The sequence below is a fragment of the Manis pentadactyla genome, chromosome 4 (genome assembly GCF_030020395.1).
Source record: "Manis pentadactyla isolate mManPen7 chromosome 4, mManPen7.hap1, whole genome shotgun sequence".
Lineage (NCBI taxonomy): Eukaryota > Metazoa > Chordata > Mammalia > Pholidota > Manidae > Manis > Manis pentadactyla.
This window is the reverse complement of record NC_080022.1, coordinates 19,985,269-20,011,999: the sequence shown is the minus strand read 5'-3', so window position 1 is coordinate 20,011,999 and position 26,731 is coordinate 19,985,269. Positions and strand designations below refer to the sequence as shown.

General features: G+C 51.4%; 2 protein-coding genes across 3 annotated transcripts; one reads left to right on the top strand and one right to left on the bottom strand.

Annotated features, from left to right (window-relative positions):
* Nucleotides 1-1,498: 1,498 nt before the first annotated feature.
* Nucleotides 1,499-8,802, top strand: TENT5B (terminal nucleotidyltransferase 5B). Its single transcript, XM_036914885.2, has 2 exons — nt 1,499-1,957; nt 6,916-8,802. The coding sequence occupies exons 1-2, from the start codon at nt 1,694-1,696 to the stop codon at nt 7,936-7,938; spliced, it is 1,287 nt and encodes a 428-aa protein (XP_036770780.1). The 5' UTR covers nt 1,499-1,693; the 3' UTR covers nt 7,939-8,802.
* Nucleotides 8,803-11,941: 3,139 nt separating this feature from the next.
* TRNP1 (TMF1 regulated nuclear protein 1) lies at nt 11,942-18,044 on the bottom strand. Of its 2 annotated transcripts, none has more exons than XM_036914893.2 (2): nt 17,080-18,044; nt 11,942-12,699 (listed from the first exon to the last, which is right to left on the bottom strand). In XM_036914893.2, the coding sequence occupies exon 1, from the start codon at nt 17,970-17,972 to the stop codon at nt 17,265-17,267; it is 708 nt and encodes a 235-aa protein (XP_036770788.1). In that variant the 5' UTR covers nt 17,973-18,044; the 3' UTR covers nt 11,942-12,699; nt 17,080-17,264. The 2 variants fall into 2 exon arrangements, with proteins under 2 accessions (XP_036770788.1, XP_036770785.1); XM_036914890.2 differs by having other exon boundaries at nt 17,098-18,044.
* Nucleotides 18,045-26,731: the final 8,687 nt, after the last annotated feature.

The window sequence follows — 26,731 nt, the reverse complement described above, 5'->3', positions numbered from 1 at the left end:
CTTGCCCACAGTCACACGGCCAAACAGTGGAGCAACAAGGGGCCAGAGGAGGCCCCCGATCCCAGGCAAAGTGGAGGGAGGGAAAAGGGCAGGATCTTGCTTGTGCTGGTGTCCAGAAAGAGGAAGGAGTTGCTCTAGTCTGAGAGTCAGGCTGCTGGGTTCTAGTCACAAGTCTGTCAGAGGCAAGTTGATGACCTCAGAATGTACTTTACCATTTCTATGTCTTGGTTTCTCCTTCTCTACCTTGGGCATGTTACTCCTTGCCCAGCCTACCTTAAAGAATAAGAGAGCATTAGGAGAATGATATTTAACTTGATATATTATTAGTAGAATGATATTTAAGAGAATATTATTGTAGTGATGTACCAAGCACACTCAATTTCTGAAATTTTGCAACAAACACATATATTTAAAATTAGAAAAAAAGATGAATTTAAAAGTAACAATAATAAGCCTCATCCCTCTAGGCTTGTAAAGTGGGAGCGAAAAACATGTAAACATATTACTTCAAGAGAACATATGAAAATGTTTTGCAAACTATAAATAATCAAATCAAAATTTTAAAAATATTTATTGAGCACTTTCTTTGGGGCAGATGAGGAAACTGGGTTAGAGAGCTTTAGTGACTTGAATGAGGGCACCAGGGACCTGAGAAGGCTGAAAGACTTCTGCCAGCTGCCCAGGAAGCCCCTGCCAGAAGGGCCCAAGACGGTGGGTCCAGAAAATCAATCCCGCAGTTCCAGCTTCCCTCCATCCTACAGCCCCTGTAAAACGCCCTAGGTCTACCCAGTGTAGTAGAAAGAGCATGCGCCACAGATTATATAGCCCAGGTTCAGCACAGAGCCGACTCCTTTGCTGTGTGACCTTGAAGGAGTCACAACCCCTCTCTGAGCAGGTTTCCCCTCTCCTAAATGGGAACCTTAAAGGTGGCCTGGCTGTGGTTGGCAAGAGCCAATCAACAGAGTGCGTTAAAAAGTGTCTACGTCTATATACAGGGTTTGTTACCTTTCCTTGACTCTGGAAGATTGCCGGAGAGCAAGAGGAGCACAATGTGAAGTTGAACTGAGTGGCGCAATCTCTCTGGGCTTCTGAAAAAAGCGGATGGCTAGGACCAGGCTAGGTGATTTCTAAATTCCTTTCAGCACCAAAAACCCCTGAATTTCTTAGTATTCCGACTCCGCTACAAATTCCATGGGTTACTTCTCTCCTGCCAGCCCCTGGAGGGCGCAAGTCCCTTTAAGTTCAGCCTGTCTCCGCCCAAGCCAATCACCGAGGACAGAAGTTCTTTAAAGACCACAGGAGGCAATTCAGCCCTAGCAGGAGGGCGGGGCAGGGGCGTGCCTTCCAGCCAATCGGAATCTCCCTGGCTACCAGTGACTCACGTGCAAAGCTCTGAGGACCAATGGCTGGGACGTCTAGAGGAGGGGGGTCACTACTGCTGTGTGACAGCTGTCCCAACCAATGGGCAGGTCGCCCGCGGCCTATAAGAGTCGGCTGGGCCCTGGGAGACACACTTTAGGGTCGGTTGGTCGTCGCTGTTGGAGGTGTGCCGTGGGTTTTCCTCGCCGTTGCTGCCACCCGTCCCTGCAACCGCGCCCCCGCCTTGGCCCCGGCCCAGCGGCTCTCCCTGCCCTCCTCCCCTTAGCCAGCCCCTCACCCAGGTTTCTACCGTCGGGGCCCCGGGGCCAGGCTAATGATGCCGTCGGAGAGCGGGGCTGAGACCCCGGACCAGGCAGCTGCGCACGTGGGGACGGCTGCGGCCTTGGCGGTGACCACGGCCACCCCGGCAGGCGGCGGCCCCGACCCAGAGGCCTCACCGGCCTCCCTCGGACGGCACCTGAGTGGGCTGGGCTGGCCACAGGTGAAGCGGCTGGACGCACTCCTGAGCGAGCCGATTCCCATTCACGGGCGGGGCAACTTCCCCACGCTGAGTGTACAGCCCCGGCAGATCGTGCAGGTGAGAGCGCGCTGGCTAGGGAGCATGGGGGTCTCTATCCTCAGTCTCTCCTGCTGGAAAGCGTCTGTTCAATTGGCTGGACAGCTAACTGGCTCACAAATGAGGCTCAGAGAGGGACAGGGGCTCTAACAAAATCGCTTAGTGCATTGATTGGAAAACCATACCCTCTTCCCCCTACATCTCATAATCCCTCCCCACTTGGCTTTCTCATCGCCCACCTGGGGAGCCCCGATTCCCTCCGACCATTCATCCATGTCCTGGCTGGGAGAGGGAAGAAAATGGGGAGGGACCTGGTGGCAGGGGGAAGAACAGCCCCACCTGCAAAAACAAAGGGGCCAGGCAGCCCTGGGTGGGTAGGTGTGTATGCTTGGATTCAAAATACTTCTTTTCATCCCCAAATCATCATCCCTGAGCCTCACCCCCCACCCCTTGCCTCTCCCAAGATTCTAGGGGCAGATTCTGGCCTGTGCTCCCACAGATTTTGGCTCAAGAGCCCCTGGCTAGGTGGAAAGGCCAAGAAATCTCAACAAGGTCTCCTTCTCAGCTGGGGTTATAGCAGGAGGAGATTCACTAATCCCCAACCCAGACATTATGCCCACATGTCAGAGTCAGCATCGGGCATCCTGTTTAGGTGTTTCTCCCTCTCCAAGATCGGAAATGAAGGCCCACCCAGGTCTCTCCTGAGGAGTGAGAGAAGCAAATTCTGGCAACCCCTCTCCCCTTCCTCAGGCTCCCTTTTCCCTTTCCTTGACATCCAGCAATTCTAAAAATGCTCTTTTATCTATATAGCTCGGGCTCTGGCATGCTCTGAAATGCCAAATATGACTATTTTCATACCCATTTTATAGCTTGGGAAGCTAAGGCAGCAAAAGTGGCAGTGAGCTGCCTACGTTTACCAAAAGAGGTGAAACTCAAACCCAGGGAATCTTGGGTCTTCCTGGGAGCCAGCTGCTGCAGGTTCAAGGTTTCCCATCCCTTCCCTAGCTCCTAAGACTCAACTCCTACATCCTAAGAGAGTCTTCCAATAGAAACTAGAAAACCCAGTCAATTTCTATGTATTCCTGTGGAGGAAGCCTTTCTGGGGAGGTAGCCATACAAGCTAGGTGAAGCAGACCACTCCCCAGCCGCCTGGTGCCTTACCATCCACAGAGGGGGAGGGGTACTTGCTGGGGGATTACCTCGCCCTCCCTCTCAAGGAATGGGAGGGAGTAGGGGCAGATTCCCCAGCCCTGACTCACTAGCAGCCCCAGCAGTGCTTATGGAAGCATTCCTGGCTGCCCGCTGTCTCATGGGGTAATTAGGAAACCAGTTGAGACTTTTCTCCCCAGGACAGTGAGGTCAACCTTGGGGCCCCAACTTCTATACCTCCAGGACTATTGTTCCAATCATTGAAGGGGGTTGATCAGGAGAACTCAGTGTGGCAGCTCCCCTCCGCAGGGACAGGGTGTACCCTGGAGGGGAAGACTCTGCTCCTGTCAATTATGACCCAAACTGCCTTTACTGGTGCCTCTTCTGTGCCAAGCCCTGCTTAGCACACAGGGCATAGATGTGACTGGGACCGGGACCCAGCCTCTCTGCCTTCCAGGGGCTCCCAACCAGGTGAGAGAGACTACAGGTCAGTAAGAGCTGACTTTACAATGCAATAGTAGTACAATGTCCTCCTAGACTAGGGTCAGAGTTATCGCAGATCGTCGTGGGAAGGGTCAGTGGAGTCTTCAGAGCTGGACTGGAAGGTTGAACATCTGGCTTCAGGGCCTGCACTGTTGTCGGTTCCCTTTGCTGGGCCTAGTGTCCCCATCTTCAGTGAGGATGGGTTGGACCGCTCTCCAACACCCTTTCTGGTTCCCCAGTCAATGGGGAACAGGTACCTTCACCTGGGCTGTACATTTGCCTCTACAGGGAAGAAAGTCCATCTCCTGGTGGGAATCTGCAGCAGGCAACTTCACAAACTATTGGAATATGTCGGTGTAGTGGGGGTGCTAGGTATATGTGTAGGGGGTGCTAGTTGTTGACTTGGAGCTGCTCACCAATGCTGAGTTGTTCCATGGTTCAAGAATTTAAACCTTTCTTCCTCTCTCTCCCCACAATACTTCACCTACAGCGGCAATGGGAGCAGCTAGGGATGTTGTTCTTGCTGTACCTGGGCTAGAGGGACCCACTTTCCTGTTGGAGGACCTCCTACCCATAATTCTGGGAGGCCTGGCTCTAAAGCCTGGTGTAACTCCAGGAGAGGAAATCCTGGGGCAAAAAATACCTCTAAAACCGAAATCAGTCAAAGAGAGAAATACAGTTTAAAGCCCATTTATTGCTCACAAACTGCAATCCGAGGCTGTCTCTTTCCTGCTCTGCAGAAGCAAGCAAGACCTTCCCCTAGCTTCTCAGGTTCAGATAAGCCCTGGTTGCCCAGGTAATTGCCCATTGATATGGAGATGAACTACTTTTATCCACCCCTGAGGAACACCTGTTGATATGGAGATGCACTAAAGCCAGGTGAGATATTCTGGAAATATTACAATTTTACCCACACTTGGCCATTTATTGTCTGTGTGACCTTGGATGAGTCCTTTCTGGGCCCAGAGAATTGAATTAGACAATCTGATCTCTCCAGCTGCCAGAGGGCCTTCTTTAGGCAGCCTCTGAAAACGAGTTTTGTAAGCCTGCTAGCTGACAGCACCTTCAGTTTCTCTGCAGGTTTTGGCAATGGCCTGGGAGCAGAGTGGTTCTGGGGGGGTTCTTGGCACAGGAGAAAGGAGGGTGCAGCCATTGCCCCCTCAATGGCTGGAAAGTCTGATTCAGGAGGCTCCAAACTGCCCTGCAGTCCTTGGGTGTGGCAGTATCTGGGGTCTGCCTGCCAAGCTGGCTATAGTCACACCTGGGAAAGACACAACAGCTGCTGGCTGGCTGACACAGCCGGCCCCATGGCCTGACACAGGAGATTTAACAAGGGTTCTCCTACCTACTCGCCAGGCCAGATGCCATGCCCTGGGGTGAGCACCAGCCTGGGAGCGGGAGCTGGCACTGAGGAAGGCCCAGTCAATTCTAATCGGACTTGGTCGGGTGGGGGGGGGGGGGCTGGTCTGCTCTGCAAGTCTGCCAGGGTCCTTGGGACCAGGTCTTTGGGCCATTTTTGTCCTTGGCCTATTATGGCATGGCTGCCCGCATCAAGTACAGGTTAAAAGTCCCACAGGCTAGACTGCAGTTTGCAGTTACTGGCCCCTAACATCCAGCCTCCCCTGACTGTCTGAGCAAGGCATTCCCAAACCCCACCTTCCTGTTCCCCACTTACCCTGACTCTGGGCTTCAGTGACTGGAGGTTTGCCCTCACTTTGAAACTCTGAAAGGGAGGATGGATTAGAACCCTAGTTTCTGATCTCTGCTCCTTCTGAACCCTGGGATGGCAATCTGATTTAAAAAAATAGACTATGGAGTCAACCACTCCTGCATTTGAAGGTACCTCTGTGTGATCTTGGACAGATGACTCTCCTCCTGTGAGCCTCAGTTTCCCCATCTAAAACTTGGGGTTCATGAAGATCTATCCCCCATTGATTCTCGTGAGAAGGTTCAGTGCCTGACACCTAATAGAAGACTAAGCAATATTCCTCTTTCCTCCCAGCACCAACCCTCCCCCCCCTCCAACCATGTTCCTCATCACCAGTTGCTTACTCCCATAGCCATGACACTACCTTCCCCTAGCCAGGGTCCTCCTCCGGGAAGTCTTCCTGGAGGGAGCCGCCCGCCTCAGATTGCCCCACTGATGCTTGCCTTCTCAGCACTTAAGTGCATTCTTTGCAGTAATTCCCTGAGAGGCAGGACGGCAGCCTGACTTAGAGCTGGGGCTGACTTGGCACAAGGCGGGGTTGCAGAATCACTCAGGGTAAGAATGCTGCCTGGTCACTTTCTGGATGGTGTATGAAGTACTCGGGGTTGCTGAGGGCCCAGCCCCTGCTTTGTCCCCAACTGGTCCTAGGTCCAGGGATTCTCCTCTGGTTAAAGGAACAGATAGGTTCAAACCTGTCATGTTCCTGTGCCAGCAGATGGGGTCTGCTACATCTCTTTCCACTTGACTTGGGAGGATTCCTAAGATCTTGACCCACCCTGTCTCCCAAGGGCAGAAAGGGTCTGGGTGTCAACTTCCAGCCCTGCCAATTCTGAATGGCTTTCCCTCTGAGCCTTAGGTGTTTTACAATCATAAGCCTCAGTTTTCTCATCTGCAAAATAAGTGTAATATAAAGATGAATTGAGTTGAGTGTGTCATAGTCAAAAGAGCATGCATGGACTTGAAAATACAACTGACCTCGGTTCTAGTCTCAGCTTAGCCATTCTCTGACCTTGGTTGTATTTCTTAACCACTCTGTGCCTCAGGTCCCCATCTATAAATTGGGATAATAATACTCAAATATAGGATTATTAGGAGGGTTAATGTAGTCATACCTGTGGACTGCTGTTTACATTCCCAACACATTTGAGCAATTAGCATCATGCCTGGCATAACATGAAACATTTTACTTACAGTTTCAGAGAGATAGAATATTATAGTGGTTAAGAGACTGAGTTTAATTCCCAGGTCTGCATTCACCAACTGTGTGACCTTGGGCAAGTTACTCGGCGCCTCGGTGCTTCCATTTCCCTATCTGTAAAGACGGAATAATAGCACCTGCCTTGTTGGGTTATTGTGAGAATTATGTGAGTTTAGATCCCCATGTTTGAAGTTCTTAGATCAGGACCTGGCATTTAGTAAATTCTGTGCATGCTTTTGCTATCATTATTGCTGTTCTTTCTCAGTCTTTGAGTGGGCCATTCTCCAGATTAGGAAATCAAGGTTTAGAGAATTAAATGGCTTTCCAAAGGCATGACAGCTGGTAAGTGGTCAACAGTGGTTGATGTTTCTGTGACTATTAAATGGAAGCCCTGAAGGCCCAGACTCCTAACACCTCTCCCTCCTGCTGTCACCTTTGCAGGTGGTCCGCAGCAGCCTGGAGGAACAGGGGCTGCGCGTGCACAGTGTGCGGCTGCATGGTTCCGCGGCCAGCCATGTGCTGCACCCGGAGAGTGGCTTGGGCTACAAGGACCTGGACCTGGTGTTCCGCGTGGACCTGCACAGTGAGGCATCCTTCCAGCTGACCAAGGAGGTGGTGCTGGCCCGCCTGCTGGACTTCCTGCCAGCTGGTGTGAGCAGGGCCAAAATTACGCCACTGACGCTCAAGGAGGCATATGTGCAGAAGCTGGTGAAAGTGTGCACGGACACGGACCGCTGGAGCCTCATCTCACTGTCCAACAAGAGTGGCAAGAATGTGGAACTCAAGTTTGTGGACTCAGTCAGGCGCCAGTTCGAGTTCAGTGTTGATTCCTTCCAGATCATCCTGGACTCCCTGCTGCTCTTTGGCCAGTGCTCCTCCACACCCATGTCGGAGGCTTTCCACCCAACTGTGACAGGCGAGAGCCTTTACGGGGACTTCGCCGAGGCCTTGGAGCACCTGCAGCACCGCGTAATTGCCACACGCAGCCCTGAGGAGATCCGAGGTGGTGGCCTTCTCAAGTACTGCCACCTCCTGGTGCGGGGCTTCCGGCCGCGGCCCAGCACGGATGTGCGTGCCCTGCAACGCTACATGTGCTCTCGCTTCTTCATAGACTTCCCAGACCTGGCGGAGCAGCAGCGCACCCTGGAGCGTTACCTGGAGGCCCACTTCAGTGGGGCTGACTCGGCCCGCCGCTACGCCTGCCTGGTGACGCTGCACCGGGTGGTCAATGAGAGCACCGTGTGCCTCATGAACCACGAGCGCCGCCAGACACTGGACCTCATTGCCACACTGGCACTCCAGGCGCTGGCCGAGCAGGGCCCCGCTGCTGCGGCTGCCCTGGCCTGGCGCCCTCCAGGCCCTGACGGGGTGGTGCCTGCTACTGTCAACTACTATGTGACCCCTGTGCAGCCTCTGCTGGCCCGGGCCCATTCCTCCTATCCCACCTGGCTGCCTTGTAACTGACTCGGACCCTAGCCAGAAGGAACTGGGCCTCCCCATGGGAGTGGGGCCTCCAGGAAGGTGTGGAGGACATGACCAGAGACAGGCAGTTGGTGCCAGGTGGCCCAGTACTGTTGCAAGATGGGCCTTCGATTAAACAGACCAGACTGCCCCAAGTGAGGCCCCTGGGGTTCTTGGCAAATGGACCCTTCAGTTACTGCACCACACTTTTGGACCAGCATGACAGTGGGGTGCAGGGGCTGTTTCCCTTGGGGGTCAATTGCCTTCAAGAGACAAAGCATATTTGGGGTGGTAGCCTCAGTGCCACCATCTTGGGTTGATTTCTGTGACCTACAAAGGGTCTTTTTGGCTCGAGCCAGCCCTCAGTGATTGCAGCACCCTCCAAGGGCCTGCAGCCTACACAATGCTAAAATATATGATATGTATGGGAACTACTTGGGTCAGGCTGGGCCAGTAACAGGCCCTGCTGATCCAACCTGGCTAATCACTGGAAGGAGGGACACTGAGGCAAGAGGGTTTGGAGAGGGATAGTTTAGCCCAGTCCCCTAATTCCCCTACCCCCAGCTGTTGAGGTGTGTGGTGGACAGGAGCCAAGCAGCCTGTGTGCCACCATCTTGGGTTGAGAGTGGCCCCTTTCCGGGGTGTTGCTCCCTTCCCTCGTGCTGTGAGGAGCCCTCCTGCCTGGGAACTTGTTCTTCAGAGGGTTCTGGGCCCAGAGTGGTCACAAGCAAGTGCTCCCACTCCACTGGCCTGGCCACCGATCTTCACTTGGGAAAGGGAAGCTGTACTCTCCCTCCTTTCCCATCGCTCTGCATTTGTTACTATTTTGCACTCTCAACACCTGCCAATAAAGATTGTCTACACTGAGCCTAGCACCATGATTTCTCCCGGGAGAAGGACCTTCCATGGCTGTGGGGGCTGTGGCTGCCTCCCCCTGCCTGAGTCTGGCTGGTAGGAGGGGACATTCAGAGGGGTTGGTGTCTGAATCCCAGGCTGGGTCTGGGGGACTACCACCCTTTCACTCAGCACCAGCACCAGCTTGACAATGTGCTAGGAGCTTGTGTCTATACATGTGACTTGTACCTGCAAACTGCCTCAGCAAGTCTCCACTGAAGAGTAACTATTTCAGTGTTCCCTACCTGGAGTCCTAATGGCCCTGGCCCTGGCCTCACTCCCACAGGCTGCTTTGCCATAGCTCTGCCCACCCTACCCCAATCAGGAAGCAGGTAGAGAACAAGTTGGGTGAATCTGGGCCAGAGACCCCTCCAGTAGTGGCAGCTGAGACTGGGGGATTTTTAGGGTCCCCTAGAGCCCATGTTTGGCCTCCTTACCTGGGAGAGGTTCTCTCAATCCTCCAACTCCCTCTCTTGCCCCCAAGTTCTGGATGAGCATTCTCTGGCTTGCTTTAAGCAGGTCCCCTAGCCCGGCAGGGTCTTTTCTTTCCAAACCCAGCTGGGGCCATGCCTGGCTGGATGGCAGTGAACGTCAGCCACAAACTCTCAGAGAGCTGTTCCCTCAGGGCATCAGCCAGTCCAGGCCTGGACGCTGCCCACTGTTTATCCAGCCTCTTTGATCCAGAGGTTAAAAAGCCTTTAACATATTCAGCCTCATTAGTGGCTTCTGAAGTGGTGGCTTTGATGGTTCCAGCCAAGGTGGAAGAAACAAGGCCACAGAGGAGGCCCCAAGTCACCTAGTTGAGTCCAGCCACCTCACCTGCCCAGTGGGTTCCTGCCAGGCTCAATGGCAGAAGGGCAAGTGGGAAGGCTTTCTTCACCTGGTGACTGCAGCAGCTCCACCCAGCCCACCCCAACCATGCCCACCCAGCCTGGGTTCTAGGAAGCCTTCAGTGTGTCTCAGCTCTGGATCTGGGCGTGAGGGGGATGCTCACAGTGTTTGCACACAAGCTTAGATTGTTGGGGTAGAAAGTGGGTTCACCTGGATGTGCATTCAAAGGATCAGAAGGCCAGAAGCCTGCGGTACATGTGTGTACACTGCAGTCAGCCCACATGTGCCAGCGACCCCTGCAGGGGTTGGGAATATGTCAGCTAACAGAAGACCAAGAATGTCATGAAGATTACATTTGAAAGGGGTAGACAGGAAGTAAATGAAATTATGTAGTCTTAGAAGTTCAGCAATGCCTAAAAACACGTAGCAGAGTAAGGGATTTTAAAGTCAGGTGGACTTCATTGAAAGGGTGACATTTGATTTAACAGACTTAAAGACAGTGGAAAGAGAGCCAGGAGAATGGGAGAAGAGCATTCTGGGCAGAGGGAACTTGTCTGTTAATGAACAAACACTCCCAGCAGGCGTGTCTGGGGGAGGGCATGTGCGCCTGAGGGCACCTGGCCTTGTGCAGGCGTGTGTGCTCTCTGGTGCTGGTATGCAACAGGCATGGGCATAACAAGCAGGAGACTGGGAGACAGGAGTTCCCAGGAAGAGCTACCATTTCTGGAGTGCTTTACTGCAGACCAGGCACTGTGCTCAGGTCTTCCCGATCAATACCTCTCATTTCATCCTCACAACTCCAAGAGAGAGAAGAACACATATTATTTACATTTTGCAGAACAAGGAAATGGATGCCAGAGGTCAAAGAGGTTTGTCTGACTCCATCCAGAACCATTGCTATGAACCGTGCACCATGCACAGATTTTACATGGATGAGCATGACAGTGTGTTTCCTGTATATATATGCGACAGGTCACGTTTGGCATGTGACTGAATTTGTATTACTGTGACAGCATTTTATGTATGACTATGGCAGAGTGTAGCAGTGTGCCAAGATGTATATTTTCTTGAATACATGTGACACTAGCCATGGCTTGTGATGACTATGTCAGCAGCCTGTGGTGGCAGCAGGCGTCCATGTGGGTGTGTTTGGGGGTGGTGCAGTGTTTCCATGTGTGAGCAAAACTCTGACTCAGTGGCTGGCATTGTTCTCTCATGGACAATTCCTGCAACCAACTGAGATGCTGGGACAGGCAAGAATCAAGAACTGGGAATCAGAGCCATAGAGGAAAAGGCTGAGGGAAGAAAGCCTATCCCCCACCCCAGTCCCACAGTGCTTGCCAAGCAACAGTCTACCCACGCTTTATATGACCCACAGTGGCCGGGAGGGGCTCCAGAGTGGGCAGAAGCATTGCTATGAACTTTGGGAAACAGAAGCTACACCCCAGGCAGTTACATGACGGGTTGGCCCCCTCAGTCCCACTTCCTGCCTTCCTCCTTGCTGTGCCCTGGGGAGGCTCACCTCCACAGACTGTGCATCAATGGCTCCCTTGTTCCCTGCCTTCCTGTTGGGTCCAGCCTATGAGAGGCCCCAGCAGATTGGAAAGAGGAGAACATGGTTTATTCCCCCTGCTCCCTCTCCACCAGGTTGCCATAGTTGGCCACATCTGTTAACCAAAGGCCACTGCTCCTGTGTGTGTGTGTTGCGGAAAGGGGCCTCTCCACAGGGCTGCACTTTCCAGGGCCCTGTGCCCTCGCCTCCCCTACTCTCCTCTTCCCCCTGCAGGCCCAGGAGTTGTAAAGGCTTCCCACAGTTGCTAGCCCCAGAGAGCTAGCTGCACCATCCTGTTAGTTTCTTAAGCCCACATTTTTGGAAATAGTCCGTTAAAGCCTCTTCCCAGTTTGTGTATGCCCTGTCTCCTGCTGGGACCCTAACTGACAAACAGGTCCATACAGTCACCAGCACAGTCACAATGTGCCACCGACCATCACGCAGCCAGGTTATCACAGACGTGCAGGACCTCCCTCAGTGTCACACAGTCTCACACGTGCATTCCCAGCTCCTGGCTTCCTTGTCACATCCTTAATCTGGGAAGGCTTCCTGGAGAGGGTCAGCTTTGTGCCAGATCAAGGGAGAAAGCAGTCTGCAAATCAGTCAACAGGCCCAGACTGCCAAACAAAACTACACAGAAGCTGCTCAAGGACCTGCCAACTTAAACAGTTGTGACAGACAAAGGAAAGCCAGCAAGGACACTTGCAAAGTAAACCTCAAAACTATATGTATTTGTCTCACATGATTGAAATTTATTCTTCCTGAATATGTAAATTAGGGACAGATTCCATATACATTCATTTTGCAGAATTCTACAAGTTCTGGGTTTTGTGTGAGTAAATGTGCCCCCCTTCTATGTTGAGGATATTTGAATAAATATGCTTCATTTTTCACTTAAAACTTTGCTTATAATTTTTATGTTGCTACCACTTCTTTGTGAGAAAGAGGTATGTGCCCCCAGGAGTGAGCAGCTGATCACCTTTCTGAGGGGCCACAGGCACTCCCACATGGTGAGGGCAAGGACAGAGGGTGAGGAGAACTGAGAGATCCCTGACCAATGTTTTCCCTCAAACAGGCCTCCCAGTGTTAGACTGAGAAGTGATGGCATCTTCCAAAATGAGGACCCCAGCTGCGCTGTGACTTATTATGATGGCTGTGTTAAAAAGAAATCCTTTTCATCTTCACATTGGAAATGTTTGCTGCGCTCTTAAATAAGCTGACTGTGTCTTGGAGGGCCTGTTGTAACATTTCCAATTGTACAGTACAAGCCACAGTCGGATTGTGGCATGTTTAAAGGAATTCATAGTATAGGCAGCTTCCCCATAATCCAGCCCCTTGTCACTAAAATGCAGGGCTCTTGTGAAGAAAGGAGAGTGCCAGGCTGGGTAGCGTGATTTGAGAAGTCTTCCTGAAGGAGGCGTTCAGGGAAGGAGCAGGATCCAGGAGTCCAGATCCATAGAACGGAGGCTCTGAGGAACTGGGAGGAGCTGGAAAGAATAATTTCAAGAGCTTTAATTACCTCTTTCTCACAGCCACCCAGCACCACCCAAACTCTTCAACATACACCTCCTTAAGAGGGGCCCTTGTGGAGATAAGGTGTGGGGGCAATATTATGGATCAGGGCTCTGCTGGCTCCCACCGAGAAGGGATGGGGGCTCCTGGGGTGAGCAGAGGTTCCCTTGGGCCTTTGTCCTTGGCTGGGATCCCCACTGGTCTGAGCAGCTGGAATGGAATGTTCCGGGGATGAATAGCCTGCCCCCTTCTCCACCTCTCCCCTTATGGAGTTCCTCAGGGCCTGTAGTCGGGGGATAAGGGAGACTGTTCCAGGGATTCCTGATATGGCAATGCTCTGGAGAAGCAAAGGCCCACACTGCCTGGGGGCTCTGTCCTGGTAGCCTCTCCTGAGCTAGGCAGATTGGCTCCATCAAACATGTAAGATCCCCACTATGTGCTAGGCATTCAGTGTGATTGCTCATTTACTTACACACACACACACACCAGAAACTGGCTCAGAGAAGGCAAGTCATTTGCCCAAGGTCTCCCAGCTGAGAAGTTCCAGGTCAGGACTGAATCCCATTTCTGTTCCGTTCCATGCCTGGGGCACTCTCTGCTCCACCAGGAAGCCTGTCACCTCCCTCCTATACCATTACAAGCTCTTTCCTCTCCTTGGCACCAAAATTCCAGCCCAGGTGTGCAAGGAGAGGAGGCAGCCCTCCATGGGGAACCCAGGCCCCATCAGCCTTGCCCTGCCCTTGCCTGAAGCCAGGTGTGCTGACTCAGCCTGACTCACCCGCAAGAGCCCAAACAACCAGGCTGGGGTGCCAACCTCTGGGGGTGCACCCAGACCTTGGGGTGGCCCCTTCTGCCACTCCTCCAGTGCCTAATCACATCCCTCCCCAGATCCAAGGACCAGGAGTCACTGTACCCAGATATAAAGGATGGGAGCCCAGAAATCCCCCCAAATAGAGCCCTCATCAGCCTGACACATGACAATCCTATGTATAAGGGATACCCGAGTTAGGGTTCTATGTCCATGGGCAAGCTGCCTGCCCTCCCTTACTCCCTGTTTCCTCATCTGTGGAAATGGAGATAATAACCCCTACTTTGCAGATTCTAACAGATAATGGGTGTAAAGTGCTTAGCACAGTGCCTGGAGTAGAGGAGGTGGTTAATGTATTATTCCAGAGCCAAGGATTCCCTTCCCCCATCACTGCTGGACAGGGTGCGGTCAAGGACTAATGGAAGAAATAGGCTGGGGATCTTCCACCTTCCCCAAGTATCTCCTCCCCTGCAGGCTGTAAAGGAGCTTCTTTCCTTCTGAGAAGCTGGGTTGCCTGGGTTTTTCTCCAGAAACCTGTCAGGGAAAGGGATCCTCCAAGACTGCCCACTGAAGGTTTCGAGCACCTTAGCTGAGGCCTGTTACTTTGGCCTCATCTCCAGGAAGCCACCTTGGTCTCCAGCTGACAGCCATATGGGCCGTTCTGGTCAATTATCAGTGTGACAAATTTGTGAGGAGTGAAATGACTCTGGGCTTTTAGGCAAATGGTGATCGCCAACAGCGGCAACCTCTCTTTCCAGAAAAGTCTTTCCTGATGGTCCCTGATGTTTTGGGCCCACCCCAACCAGAGGACCCCCTTTGCACCCCTTCCCTAAGTGACTGCCACTCTCTGCTCCGTCTGCCCCCTTGAAACTCAGGGCTTAGTAAGCCCCGGCGCCACTGAGAAGGGGCTGATTGTGGGTAGGAACACTAGGGACCAATCCTGCTCGGCCACACCCTCCAGGGCCCGGAAGCAGCCCCACACTGCCCTCTGGTGGCTGGGCCCAGAGACACCTTCATTTGGCTTGGGCCAGCTGAGAAGGAAGGGGCTTATGGAAAGCAGGGGTATGTCCCAGACTAGAACCCTGAACTGTTCCCCCAGCCACAGGCACTGGCTTTAAGAAGGCTCCTGTTCCCCCCATTTCCTTTTGCTGAGATTTACTGGTGACCATTGATGCCCTCAATGCCCAAGTCCCTCAAGATCCCCTGTATTTGGTCCACCCCCCAGAGCTGGGGGCCATGAAGAAAAGGTTCAGGAAGCTGTGGGGGTTAGGGGTCAGTCTTCTGACTAGGGGCTATGCTTATTTGTGCTGGACTAAGAACAGTCCTCCAACACCACAAAGTGCCCTGCCCATAGAGGGTCCTCAGGGACCGTGACTGCCAGGGAAAGCTGCCTAGAGGGCTGGAGACACAGCCCTTTAGAGACCCTCTGAGTCAGTGCTGCTTTCTGAGCCCCTGGACTGAGTACATACCAGTTTGTTGATGGAGGAGAAAATGGAGCCTTCTAGAGGGGGTCCTGGGTGAGCCAAGCAGAGGTGGGAAGGTGACTTTTATTAGTTGACAAGGGGTACTGGACAGAGTATTGAACCAACGACTAGGGTTCAAGTCACTGAGTGCTGTCTGCCCTGGCCAAGGTCCTTGGTGAGCATCCAGAAGTGGAGGGAGGGGACAGAGCTGCCTGCGACACCAGGACCAATCTCCATTTCCCACACAGACACTACTCTCTCCAGCAAGAACTATCTCTAATTTCCTACCCACTCCCCTCTCTTCAGATCACGACAAAGCTGATTACCAATAAATCCCAGAGAAAGGCAAAATTGTGATGGCACAGAGCACTTTACACCATTAGCTAAAAGCTTCTCTAGACCAAGTGCCTTCTCCCATGCAACCCAGAAAACAGTCCTGGCTGCGGCCCAGCACTGCGGCCTGAGCAGCTCACTGTGTCACCTCCAAAAGGTCCTTGTTCTCTCCAGGCCTTTAGACCTGAAATGACCAGAGTAGCTTCAGCAGGTTCTCCCTCTCTGGAGAGGCCAGAGGATGCAAGGGCTCCTCACTGCTCTCCTGGTTCCCAGGCTCTCTCGGAGTCTCTCAGACCTCCTCCCAGCTAAAAATGGGTTCAGGAAGGCCGGGCCATTAGCTGAGAAATCACCTAAAAAGTGCAGTACCTGGGGAGGAAGCTCCCCTAGGGCTCTGCCTTTCAGAGTAGTGCACCTGACCCTCAGGACTATAAGATTAAAACCAGATTCCTGCGACTCTGGCATTCTCATTCCTACCCTCTTCTCCCCATTCCAAAGCCCCGAAATGCAGAGAGACAGCTATGTTCAGAGAGGGTTAGGGGAAATTGGCCCAAAGTGGGGTGCAGAATTGTTCTAGGTCACAGCAGACAGTCTGAACATTGGCTCTCTCCAGCCCCTGCCTGGGCAGAGGAGAGACACTACAGAAGGACACTCACAGGCCTGGGACCTAGTTCTATCCTTTGCTGACATGCGACCTTTCCACTCTGTAAAATGAAGGCTTTATATTAGCTCCTGGCCCCACAAGCAAAAGCAGTGTCATTTCTAGGTGTGATTTAAGAAAATTAAGTATTCCTGCATGGGTTATTCGAGAAGATGACAGACCTTTGTTCTGTGCTAACCTCACTACAGCCCTTCTAGGAGATGAAGATACTCACTTGACAGAAAGCCAAGGGAGACTGCAGTCAACTCAAATGGTGAGGAGCAAAGCAGCCCCCAGGCCATCCATAGCTGAGTGGGAGCAGGGAAATGGGACTGAAGGCACGTGGACAGGAAGAAAAGCAGATCTTATTTCAGGTCTGGCCCTTTAAGGCCGGCTTTTCTAGAAGCTGATGACACACCTGCCTCCTTGGGGCCTGTTAAAGGCTCCATCCCTAACAGAGCCAACTTACAGACAGGTTGGGAGGGGGGCTGTAGGAGAGCAGGTGAGGCTCTAGGCAGTTACCAAACACCCCACCCTAGTTATCTAAGTCAGGCAGTACTCTTACGGAAGGGAAGATGCAGGAAAGATCTGTCTCCTAGAAATGGAAGGGCCTAAGTATAACTATGATGAGAACAAATCCTCGACCTCCCTGGGACTCCATCTCCCCCAAAGAGAAATAGGAGACCGAAGTTTAGAGAGGAGAGTTCAATGGTACATTGCTGTGCCAGCCTTCACCCCATCCTAGAACCTCATTATTCTGTCCCCCAAAGGTAAAGATCTGGGCGGTGCCAAGAAGCAGCAGCCTCAAGGGCCAAGACTCTTCTTACAGCCTCAAGGGACCCAGGGAAGGAAACGCAGGTGGAGGTGGGGTGGCGGGTGCTGCGTCAGTTTGGTAAAAGTTTGCTGGCAAGTATTTCCTGGGATCTGAGCACCCTCAATTTGTCCAACTCTATAATGGGGACTTGGTGCTACCACATCACTCCCCAGGAGGTCTGGGAGGGTCGGCAAAAGAAAGTGGACGGAGCTTTATTAGGGACCCAGTGGACTCCAGGAGCCCCAGGGAAGGGAGATTCTGGCCCTGCGCCACCCCGCCCGGCCTGCCCCTCGGACGCACCAGCCGCTAGGACCACACCTCAGCCTCCTTTACCGGGCCCTTGGCCCCCGGACAGTCTCTTCCTGTGATCTGTCAGTCCGCCCATCAGCGTCGGTGACACCGCCCATCCAGCCGGCGTCCGCAGTCCGTCGATCCGCACCTCGGCGGTGGTCCGTCGCGGGCGGCTAGGGGTCACCGCGCTGAGGTCAGCGCTGGGGGGAGGCGGGGCCGCGGGGCGGACTTCGGCGGAAGGGCGAGTCGGGCTCAGGGCCATGGCCCCGCCGCAGGCGCCCGGTGCCCCAGGGCACGCAGCTTCCCAGGCCCAGCGCCGATGCGAGCAGCGCGGGCGGGCGGCCGCGGCGGCCGCGGCGCGAGCCCTTCTTGAGGCGCGACCCGTGAGCCGCCAGGTAGAGCTCTGCCTGCGCCACGCCGCCGCCTAAGCGGCCCAGGCTCTCGGCGCGGTGCGCCAGGCGCAGCTCCGCCGCCAGAAAGACGCGGTGCAGCTGCAGCACGCGGCTCTCCAGCTCCGACACTAGGCGCCGGCGGCCCTCCACTTCCAGTAGTCGCCGCCGCGCTTCGGCCAGCTCCAGCGCCCGGCCCCCTGCCCCCGCCGCGGCGGCCGCCGCCGCCACCACCACGCCGGCGCCTGCGCCCCCTGCCGGCCCGGCGCCCCCCGCGACCCCGCTAGTGCCTTGGCGCCAGCGCTGCAGCTCCTGCCCCTCCGCTGAGCCCTCCCACGCCGGGGCTGCCTCCCGCAGCGGTGAGGCCTGAGCCGGGGTCGCAGTCAAGGTCGGAGTTGAGGGCGGGGGCTGAGGGGATGACAGGGGCTCCCGGGGCGGCGGCGGCGGAGACCCTGGTTCCGCCGTCCCTTCCTGGGCCCCCGGGCCGCAGGCGCTGATGCGGCAGCCCGGCATCCCCCGCCCCCCGGCGGTCTGCAGCTGTGGGCCCGAGAGTCTGACCGGCCACCCCCGTCCGGGGGAGAACAGAAGCAAAGGCACCGGAGAGAGAAGCGGCCGCAGCTCCCACGCTAGCGCTAAGCCAGCAGCAGATGCATTTTATAGAACATGGGGCGGAGCGATGGACAGAATAGCCAATCAGAGAGTGGCATACCCCGGACCCTCCTCCCCTGCTCCTCCCTTTCAAGACCCTGCCCAAGTTCTCGGTCGGTCCTTCGTCCCTATCTGCTCTGCCAGAGCACCAGTCCCCGTCCAACTCGCCCAAAATCTGGGGTGGAAAGAGGACAGAATCTTCTCTGATCTGGTTCCCTGAATCATAAGTTTTGGTAGCTGGTGCTTAGAAATCATGGACTCCAGCCCCCACCTGGGAAAGGGTTTTGCCTAACGCCACACTATGTGACAGAGTCTGGACCAGAACTCAGGAGACTTGACTCCTTACACAGTGCTCCTTCCCTACTGCACGCTGCCCCTTGACCGAATACGTTCTGCCTGGTTTTTCTGGGTCACAAGTCTCTCCAGGACGCGTTCTCCAATGTCCCAGCGCCCGTGGAAAGGTTAAGGCAGAAGGGCAACCAGCTTCCCGGTGTGATCTGTCGGATTGCATCCCTGCCAGGCAGGCCTTTACTTGCAAAACCAACCAAAGGGCTGCAGCTGAGCCTGGCGCGGTTTTCACAAACCTTGGTGGCCCACCAGAGGATCCCTGAACCCCACGGTGTGCAAAATTCTTTCCAGGACGCGGCTCCTGTTTGCTCTGCCCAATAGGTCCCGCCCGCACATTTTACACAGGAGGAGAAAGACACCCAGAAGGTGCAGTGGTGTCTTGCCCAAAGTCACATTGCCAGTCGGTGGCCGAATCTGGACCACTGAATGGAACCAGCTCAGCTGTTCATGCCTTCTAGGGCCTCAGATACCTGAGTCTTCTGTCACTGAAGAACTCTTCTTAACTAGGACTTTAGTCAACCTAGAAAAATAAGACTGAGCTCTGCTCATTTTCCCCCAAGCAGAAGTGACCCTGCCATACCTGCTCCAAGCATGGGCCCAGACGCCATGGCCCTGCCTCAGTTTCCATCCGTTTGAAGGTGCCATCATAGATGGGAGGTCTATATGGTGGGCAGGGGCAGGGACTGGAGGGCCAGAAATCAGCTCTGAGACCTACTGGGAAGACCTTCCCTAAACGCAGGTCTCGGGAGGTGAGCCTGCACAGGTGTAGCCAGAGTGACTACTACCCCAGACTGAGAGGAGGACTTGCTTGATATGGAGGAAGATGGAGTCTCGCCCACCGTGTTCTCTAAGTGCTTTCAGATTCCTTAGATTGAATGATGGGACTTGTGGGCGAAACAGCTTGGCTCCTGAAAGGCTGCTCAGAGAGGAGGGAGGCTCAGAGAGGAGGGAGGGGTCCATAGGGTGCTCCAGGTTCCGTGAAGAGGAAGGGAGGAGGACTTAGAAGGAGGGATGAGTGGGAGGGCGTTCAGGGAGTAGTGGAGGCCCAGGGATGGGGAGAGGGGGGCTCAGTGAGGGCAAGAAGAGGGGTTAAGGGAATCTGATGGACTTAACGGAGAGGGGAAGGGGTTAGTGACTGCACTGGTGCTAGAGGAGGCTCACAGAAGAAAAAGGGAGAGTCAGTGAGAGGAGTGGGTGCTCAGGGAGTCGGAAGGGCTTAATGGCTCAGGAGCTACCAGGTTGCCACCAACAAGAAGGAATGCCCTGCTGAATGGTGTCATTCACTTAAATGGTATCCTTTGTGTCATCAAATCTTCTTTCTCCATGCAGAAGTGCACCCCATCAATGTGGGGAGATCGACAGGTATTTTGCCTGCAATTGACAGGCCAATCACTGCTCCCAACTTCTGGGGGATGAATCAAGGGGACAAGTCCAGAACTTACCCCCCACCCCACGCCACCCCCATCAGCCAGATCCAGCGAACCAATCAGATCTAACTTCAAATCCCACACCCACACTGTCCATCTAGGTGACCTTGGGCAAGTCATTTCTTTGAATAGGAGGAGATACTCAACCTCCATTTATTGAAGGGATGAATGTTCGCTATATCCTCACAGCCTCCCAAAGAGAGAGGCATCAGCAGCCTTTCCTTCCTGATGAGAAAGGAAAGCCCAGAGAAGTGAAGAGGCTTGCCCAAGGTCACACAGTAGATAAGTGGCCAAGCAAGGATTTAAACAGATCTGCTTTCATCCAAAATCATCCTTTACCTCCCTGTTATTCTCTGATATGTCCCCTATTCTCTATGGCATTTTCCACAAGTTATAGATATATATGCATCCCTTTATTTACTCAGTCTCTCCCCTTTGCCTGGTTTTGCTTATTATTTCAATCCCCTGAAGTTAAGTAGAGTGCCTGATCGCGTAAGGCACTCAATAAATGCTTATTTGAATTGAAAAATAATGTTAGAGCTTGTAGAGAATGGAGAAGCCTCCTTTTCTATCCATTCATTTATTTATTATTTCACTCATTCAATAAACTTGGGCTGGCTGCTGGAGGAACAGCAATGATCAGATGGCTCCCTGCCCTCGGAAAGCACACAGTCTAGGGGGATGGCAGTTCAGTGAGGTATCTACTGAAGTGGGAGAGACAATGATGCTACAAGAACACAAAGCAGACACTGAGCTCAGCTGGATGGTGAAGGGATCAGGGAGAGGAGATGATATTTAAACTGAGACCTGAAGGATGAATCAAAGTGAGTGATTCACAAATGGTGGAGGACAGAAAGGGAGAAGGACTCAAGATAGGAACCCTCTGCACAGGGCCAGAGGTGAGAGAAGTCTGGCATCTGCCAGCTTCCATCCCAGCTTCCTTAACACTCCGGCAGTGGATGGGGGCCACAGCCAACTACCTCTTAGGGCACAGCCAGCCTGGAATATACAATATTTGGAGTCAGGGAATATATATATATATATATTTTGTTTGTTTGTTTGTTTTTGAGAGGGCATCTCTCATATTTATTGATCAAATGGTTGTTAACAACAATAAAATTCTGTATAGGGGACTCAATGCACAATCATTAATCAACCCCAAGTCTAATTCTCAACAGTCTCCAATCTTCTGAAGCATAACGAACAAGTTCTTACATGAACAAGTTCTTACATGGTGAACAGTGCAAGGGCAGTCATATCACAGAAACTTGTGGTTTTGATCACGCATCATGAACTATAAACAATCAAGTCAGATATGATTATTCATTTGATTTTTATACTTGATTTATATGTGAATCCCACAATTCTCCCTTATTTTTTTTTAATAAAATGCTGAAGTGGTAGGTAGATGCAAGATAAAGGTAGAAAACATAGTTTAGTGCTGTAAGAGGGCAAATGTAGATGATCAGGTCTGTGCCTATAGACTAAGTATTAATCCAAGCTAGACAAGGGCAACAAAACATCCACGGATACAGAAGATTTCTCTCAAAACAGGGGGGGTGAGGTTCTAAGCCTCACCTCTGTTGATCCCAAATTTCTCACCTGATGGCCCCTCTGCGACTATGCCTGTCTTAGGTTGTTCCTCCCTTGAGGAATCTTACCGTCTCTGGCTAACCAGTCATCTTCCGGGGCCATACAGGGAAATGTAAAGTTGTTAAGTGTGAGAGAAGCAATATTCTTTGAAAAGGTTAGCTTTTTACTTCTTTGCAGATTTATACCCTGTGGCTTATATTTTTAAATTATAATTATTATTGCTTTTTTTCTGATCTTTGTAAAAGTTACGTATCCCTTTTGTAGAAAAGATGGGACACAGAGAAAATACTAAAATACAATAAAAGAATAGGGAGAGAAAAGGCATCTGGAATTAGAGACTTGAGACTGAATTGAATCTCAGTCCTTTCCTAGCCATGCAACCCTGAGAAAGGAGCTTTTTCTCTCTGAGGAATGGAGCTGCCAATATGATGGCACTGACAAGGACACAGACTGATGCAAGGACTTGTCCAAGACCTCACAGGCTGGCCATACCTGTCTGTGGTCTGAGGCAGAGGCCAAGAAGAAGACAGAGCCTAGGGGGACCTGGTTCCAGAGTCCTGTCCATTTCATACATGCTTCTCCCAGAAGAGCAGTCAGCAGAAACAGAGCCCAACAGAAGGAATGGTTAGTGTGGCTGTGGCTCAAAGCAGGATCCCCTCCATCTGCTGAGAGTGGGGTGGGGCAGGAGGTCAAGGCCTGAGGAGTCTACTTCTGTCCCAGCCTAGAAGATTCCAGGCCTCACTAAGAGATCCAACCCCTCCCTTTCAGTCTCTTCCTGGCAACCTGGCCTGGCACCCTCTTGGATGTGTTATCAGTTTAATAATTCAGCAGATGCAGACAAAGATAGCAGCTCTGAAAATAACCCAGCTAGTCCCCAGCCTCCATCTCCTCTTTTCCTGGCAGACTTCCTTGCCCTGCCCCCAACGTTGCCCCACACACCTGTCAGTGCCCCTGCCTGCCAACAGGTACCTGACTTGACACCTTCTCTTCCTTTTTCTAGTCCTTCTCCTCTTGCTCCACCCTTTCTCTTTCTCTCCATTCTCATATTAGAGCTTTTATATTCATTACAGCTTAAAGGAATCTTGTGCTAGAAGTCAGAAGACTTGGGATTAATTCATTATGTGGACTTGAGCAAGTCACTTCTCTCTAAGCCTCTGTTCCCACATTTGGACGTGACCTCTGGATTCCTAAATGCAGCAGGAACAAAATGTTTGGGGGTGGCAAAATTTGGACAGGGGACTGAATGTCTTTCCCAGAAAGGCACAACTGTGGCATCAGTGCCACCTCAGTCCACAGCCCCACAATCCATCGTACAGCTCCATCCGGAGAGCTCACAGGTTTTGTTTTTAATTTCTCCTGTGATGAAAATTGTGCCCTCATTATTATTCCTAGAATAAAGGTTGTGACTTGTGTTCATGATGGATGTAGCAGGTTCCTTGTGCTTTTGGTGCTTCATCACGTTTCTGACAAGTAGAAATTTTACTTCCCTCTGGGAAGCTGGAAAGAGCACTACCCTTCCCCTTTGAAGCTTTGCTCAAATCACTCCACCTTTACGGGTCTCAGTTTTCACATCTCTAAAGTGGCCTGGTGTTGAAAAGTAAGGAGAACAATGTAAGACTCTGTGATCCCTTGTTTGTAAGCTCCAAAGGGGTAAGATTGCTGTTCATGCATTCATTCAACAGCGTAATTATGCACTTAGTATGTACCAGCCATTGTGTAAGTTGCTAGGGGTGCAGCAGTAAATTTAAAAAGCACAGTCCCTTGAAGCTTACATTTCAGAAATCAAAATAATTAAATCCCAAGATGTGCCATGAAAAAATAATAAAATACTAGCTAACAGTTAGTGCTTACTCCATGCCAGGTACTAACCCTATGCGGTACTATTGTTAGCATACCTCATTTTACAGATGAGAAAACTGAAGGACAGAGTGGTTAAGTCAGTGTAGCCAGGGTCACATGGTCAAGGAGTGGCCAAGCAAGGATTCAACACCCAGGCAGTCTGCTTCCAGAGCCTGTTTTCTTTTTTTTTTTTTTTAGGGTTTATTATTTATTTATTTTTTAAATTAAGGTATGATTGATATACACTTTTATGAAGGCTTCACATGAAAAAATAATGTGGTTACTACATTTACCCATATTATCAAGTCCCCACCCACACCCCAATCCAGTCACTGTCCATCAGTGTAGTAAGAGGCCACAGGTCCACTATGTGCCTTCTCTGTGATACACTGTTCTCCCCGTGATCCCCCACACCGTGTGTACTAAACATAATACCCTTCGGTCCCCTTCTCCCTCCCTCCCCACCTGCCCTCCCACACCCCTCCCCTTTGGTAACCACTGGTTCATTCTTGGAGTCTCCAGAGCCTGTTTTCAACCTGATGCCACAGTGCTTCCCTAGACATTATGAACAAGAATAAACTGGTGACATGATAGACAGTAGAATCAGGGGGGCTTCTCCTTAGGAAGTGACATTTAAGCTGAAACCTGGAAAACAGTAAGAATTCTAACATTAAGCTGAGACCTTTCTTGCTGAAAGATGAGCAAGAGTCAGTTGTGCTGAATTGAGGACAGCGATTTCCCAGCAGAAAAAATAGTATGTGCAAAGGTCCTGGGACAGAAAGATTAGTGTAAACCAGAAGGAGAATGGGCAGAGCTCAGGTCAGAGGGGCAGGCTGGGCCTGGAGATCAGGATGAGGATTTTGGATTTTACTCTGAGTGCAGGGGAAGCTTTTGAAAGGTTTAAGTAGGGATCAACATGATTCTGATTTGTTTTTTAAAGTTCATGCTGTTTGCTGTGTCTAGAATGAACTGCAAGGGAGCCAGAGGGGAAGAGGGAGACCAGCCAAGAGATCACTGCAGTAATCGGTTGAGAGAGGATGGTGGCTATGCCAGTTGTGATGGCAAGATCTGGGAGGGGGACGGATTTGAGTTTTATTTGGGAACTGAGAGGACTTGTGGTTGGATTCATGTGGAGGTGAAGGAATGCCCTCTAGGTTAGTGGCTGGAGCAGCAGAATGGGTTGTGGTGCCCTTGGTTGAGATGGGAAAGACCAGACCAAGGAAGGGACAGGTTTAGTGGAGAAATCAAGGTCAAGAGTTGTCTTTTTTCCCCCTAAATGATACTATTTGTTATTATGTATTACAGTAGGAACAAAAGGGGTCTATGGGAATAGCCCATTACATCTCATTTTGTAGTCCAGCTAAGCAATATACTTTGAAAGAGGAATGCATTCAGCTTCAAAGGTAGGAAGATTATTTGAAATAATGGCATTAACCTAGCATTCAGATAATATGGTTTGAATTTCTGTGCACTGAAAAATGAAAGTTTGACTTGTAAAATCATGTTCATTAAGTATGAGTCTGATATGGAAAAGCAAAACTGATAAAAAATAATAGAAGAGAGAATATTTTTCTAGTAAAAGTCTGCATGCATGGGGATAGGTAAACTTTTGGAAAGAAGTTTGGTTTGGGCACACTTTGGAAACTATTTTCTGTTTTTCTTCTCTACTGTCAATATTGTACTCAGAGAATGCTTCACTTATGACAGTTCTTGTCACCAAATATGTGTGTGTGTTTTCTATACCAATGAAAGCTCTAACACCAGCTGGGTGTCCTATAATCCAACTCAATTCTGATGCTAGCCAGAGTTAGCACAGACACCACTAGTTAAGGGCTCATTCCCGTAAGACTGCACCCCACTTTAGACCCCAACTGTAAGTAGTAGGTCCCCAAGTTACCCACAACTTCTATTTGATTTGACTACAAATCAGAGGTTCCCACGACCCCCTCCTTGGATTCAGTCATTTGCTAGAACACCTCCTGAAACTCAGGGAAACACTTAACCTTTACCAATTTACTACAGAATAAAGGATATTAAAAAAGAAACGGATGAACAGCCAGATACAGAGGCACATAGGGTGAGGCCTGGAAGGGTCCCAAGCACAGGAGCTTCTGTTTTTTATGGAATTGGGGTGTGCCACCCTCCAAGCATGTGGTGTGTTCACCAGCCCAGAAGCTCTCCAAACCTCATACAATGATTTTTATGGAGGCTTCATCACATAGGCATGATGGATCATTACCTCTGTCTTCAGGCTTCTCCCCTTCCCAGAGGATGGGACTAAATGTTCCAAGCTTCCAAGCAGGGCTTGGTTTTTCTGGTGACCAGCTCCCATCCTGAAGCCATCCAGCAGCCCACCAAGAGTCACCTCATTAGAACAAAATATGCTCCTCTGACACAGGATATTCTAAGGGATTTAGGAACTCTGTGTAAGGAACCAGTTTCAAAGACCAAATATTAGGGCAAAAGATGCTTTTAGTGCTTTTATCACTTAGGAAATGGGTTTTAGGAGTCCTGTGTCAGGAACTGGGGCCAAAGACCAATACATATGTTTTCTATTTCACAACATCCCAGTTGGAAATCTATGATAAGTAGGCAGGTGTGTAGCTGCTTCTGGAAATCAGCACTGGAGAGTCAGGGCTGGAGACTTAAATTTAGGGAGTCATCAATATATGAGCAGTACTTAAAACCATGGGACAAGATGAAAGGCCTTAGGAGAAAGTGTTGATAGAAAAAGAGAAGGAGACAGAGGCCTGAGGCACCATATTTAGAAGTGGGGAGAAATCAGCAAAGGAGCCTGAGCAGAAGTGGTTGATGATAAAGGGGAAAAACAAGAAAGTGGCTGAACAATAAATTGAAAGTGAGGAAGCAATCATGGCAAATGTAGACCACTCTTCAGTGAAGTTTTGTTTTGAAAAGAAGCAGAGAAATGGGGTGTTAGCTGGCAAGCATGTGGGGTTGAACAGGGGTTCTGTAAGACAGGAGCTCCTAGGAGCACCTTTGTTTGCTGATGGGATTGGTGCAGTAGCAAGGTAATCTGGCAGAGAGTAATAACCTCACCTGTTGAGCCTGGCCAGGCCAATGAAACTCAATACCAGAATGTTTGCTGGGAAAGAGAGACTTTCTTTGCCCGGGAATTGTTGACCAAGTAGATTAGAAACCTGGAGCTGCAGGCAGTCATCTTGTCTCCACAAAGTCAGTACCAGCCTACCACCTGGCAGGACAGCCCAGAAGCAAAGAGAGACCTATGAGTGGGGAAATCACATGAGCACCTAATTCCAGCTGTACCTGAAGATAGTACCCTTCAGGTAAGTGGGCCAATAGATTCTTAAACTACTTTGAGCTGGTTTTTCTGTTGCTTATACTTGAGCAAATCCTAATTGATGAAGAAGGCCTGAAGGGACGCAAAGGAACCAAGCT

Bases quoted from the DNA above. Each gene is read 5' to 3' on its own strand.
- TENT5B (XM_036914885.2), top strand. From the start codon at position 1,694: ATGATGCCGTCGGAGAGCGGGGCTGAGACCCCGGACCAGGCAGCTGCG. The intron at 1,958-6,915 runs GTGAGAGCGCGC...TCACCTTTGCAG, and splicing joins AGCCCCGGCAGATCGTGCAG to GTGGTCCGCAGCAGCCTGGA.
- TRNP1 (XM_036914893.2), bottom strand. From the start codon at position 17,972: ATGCCGGGCTGCCGCATCAGCGCCTGCGGCCCGGGGGCCCAGGAAGGG.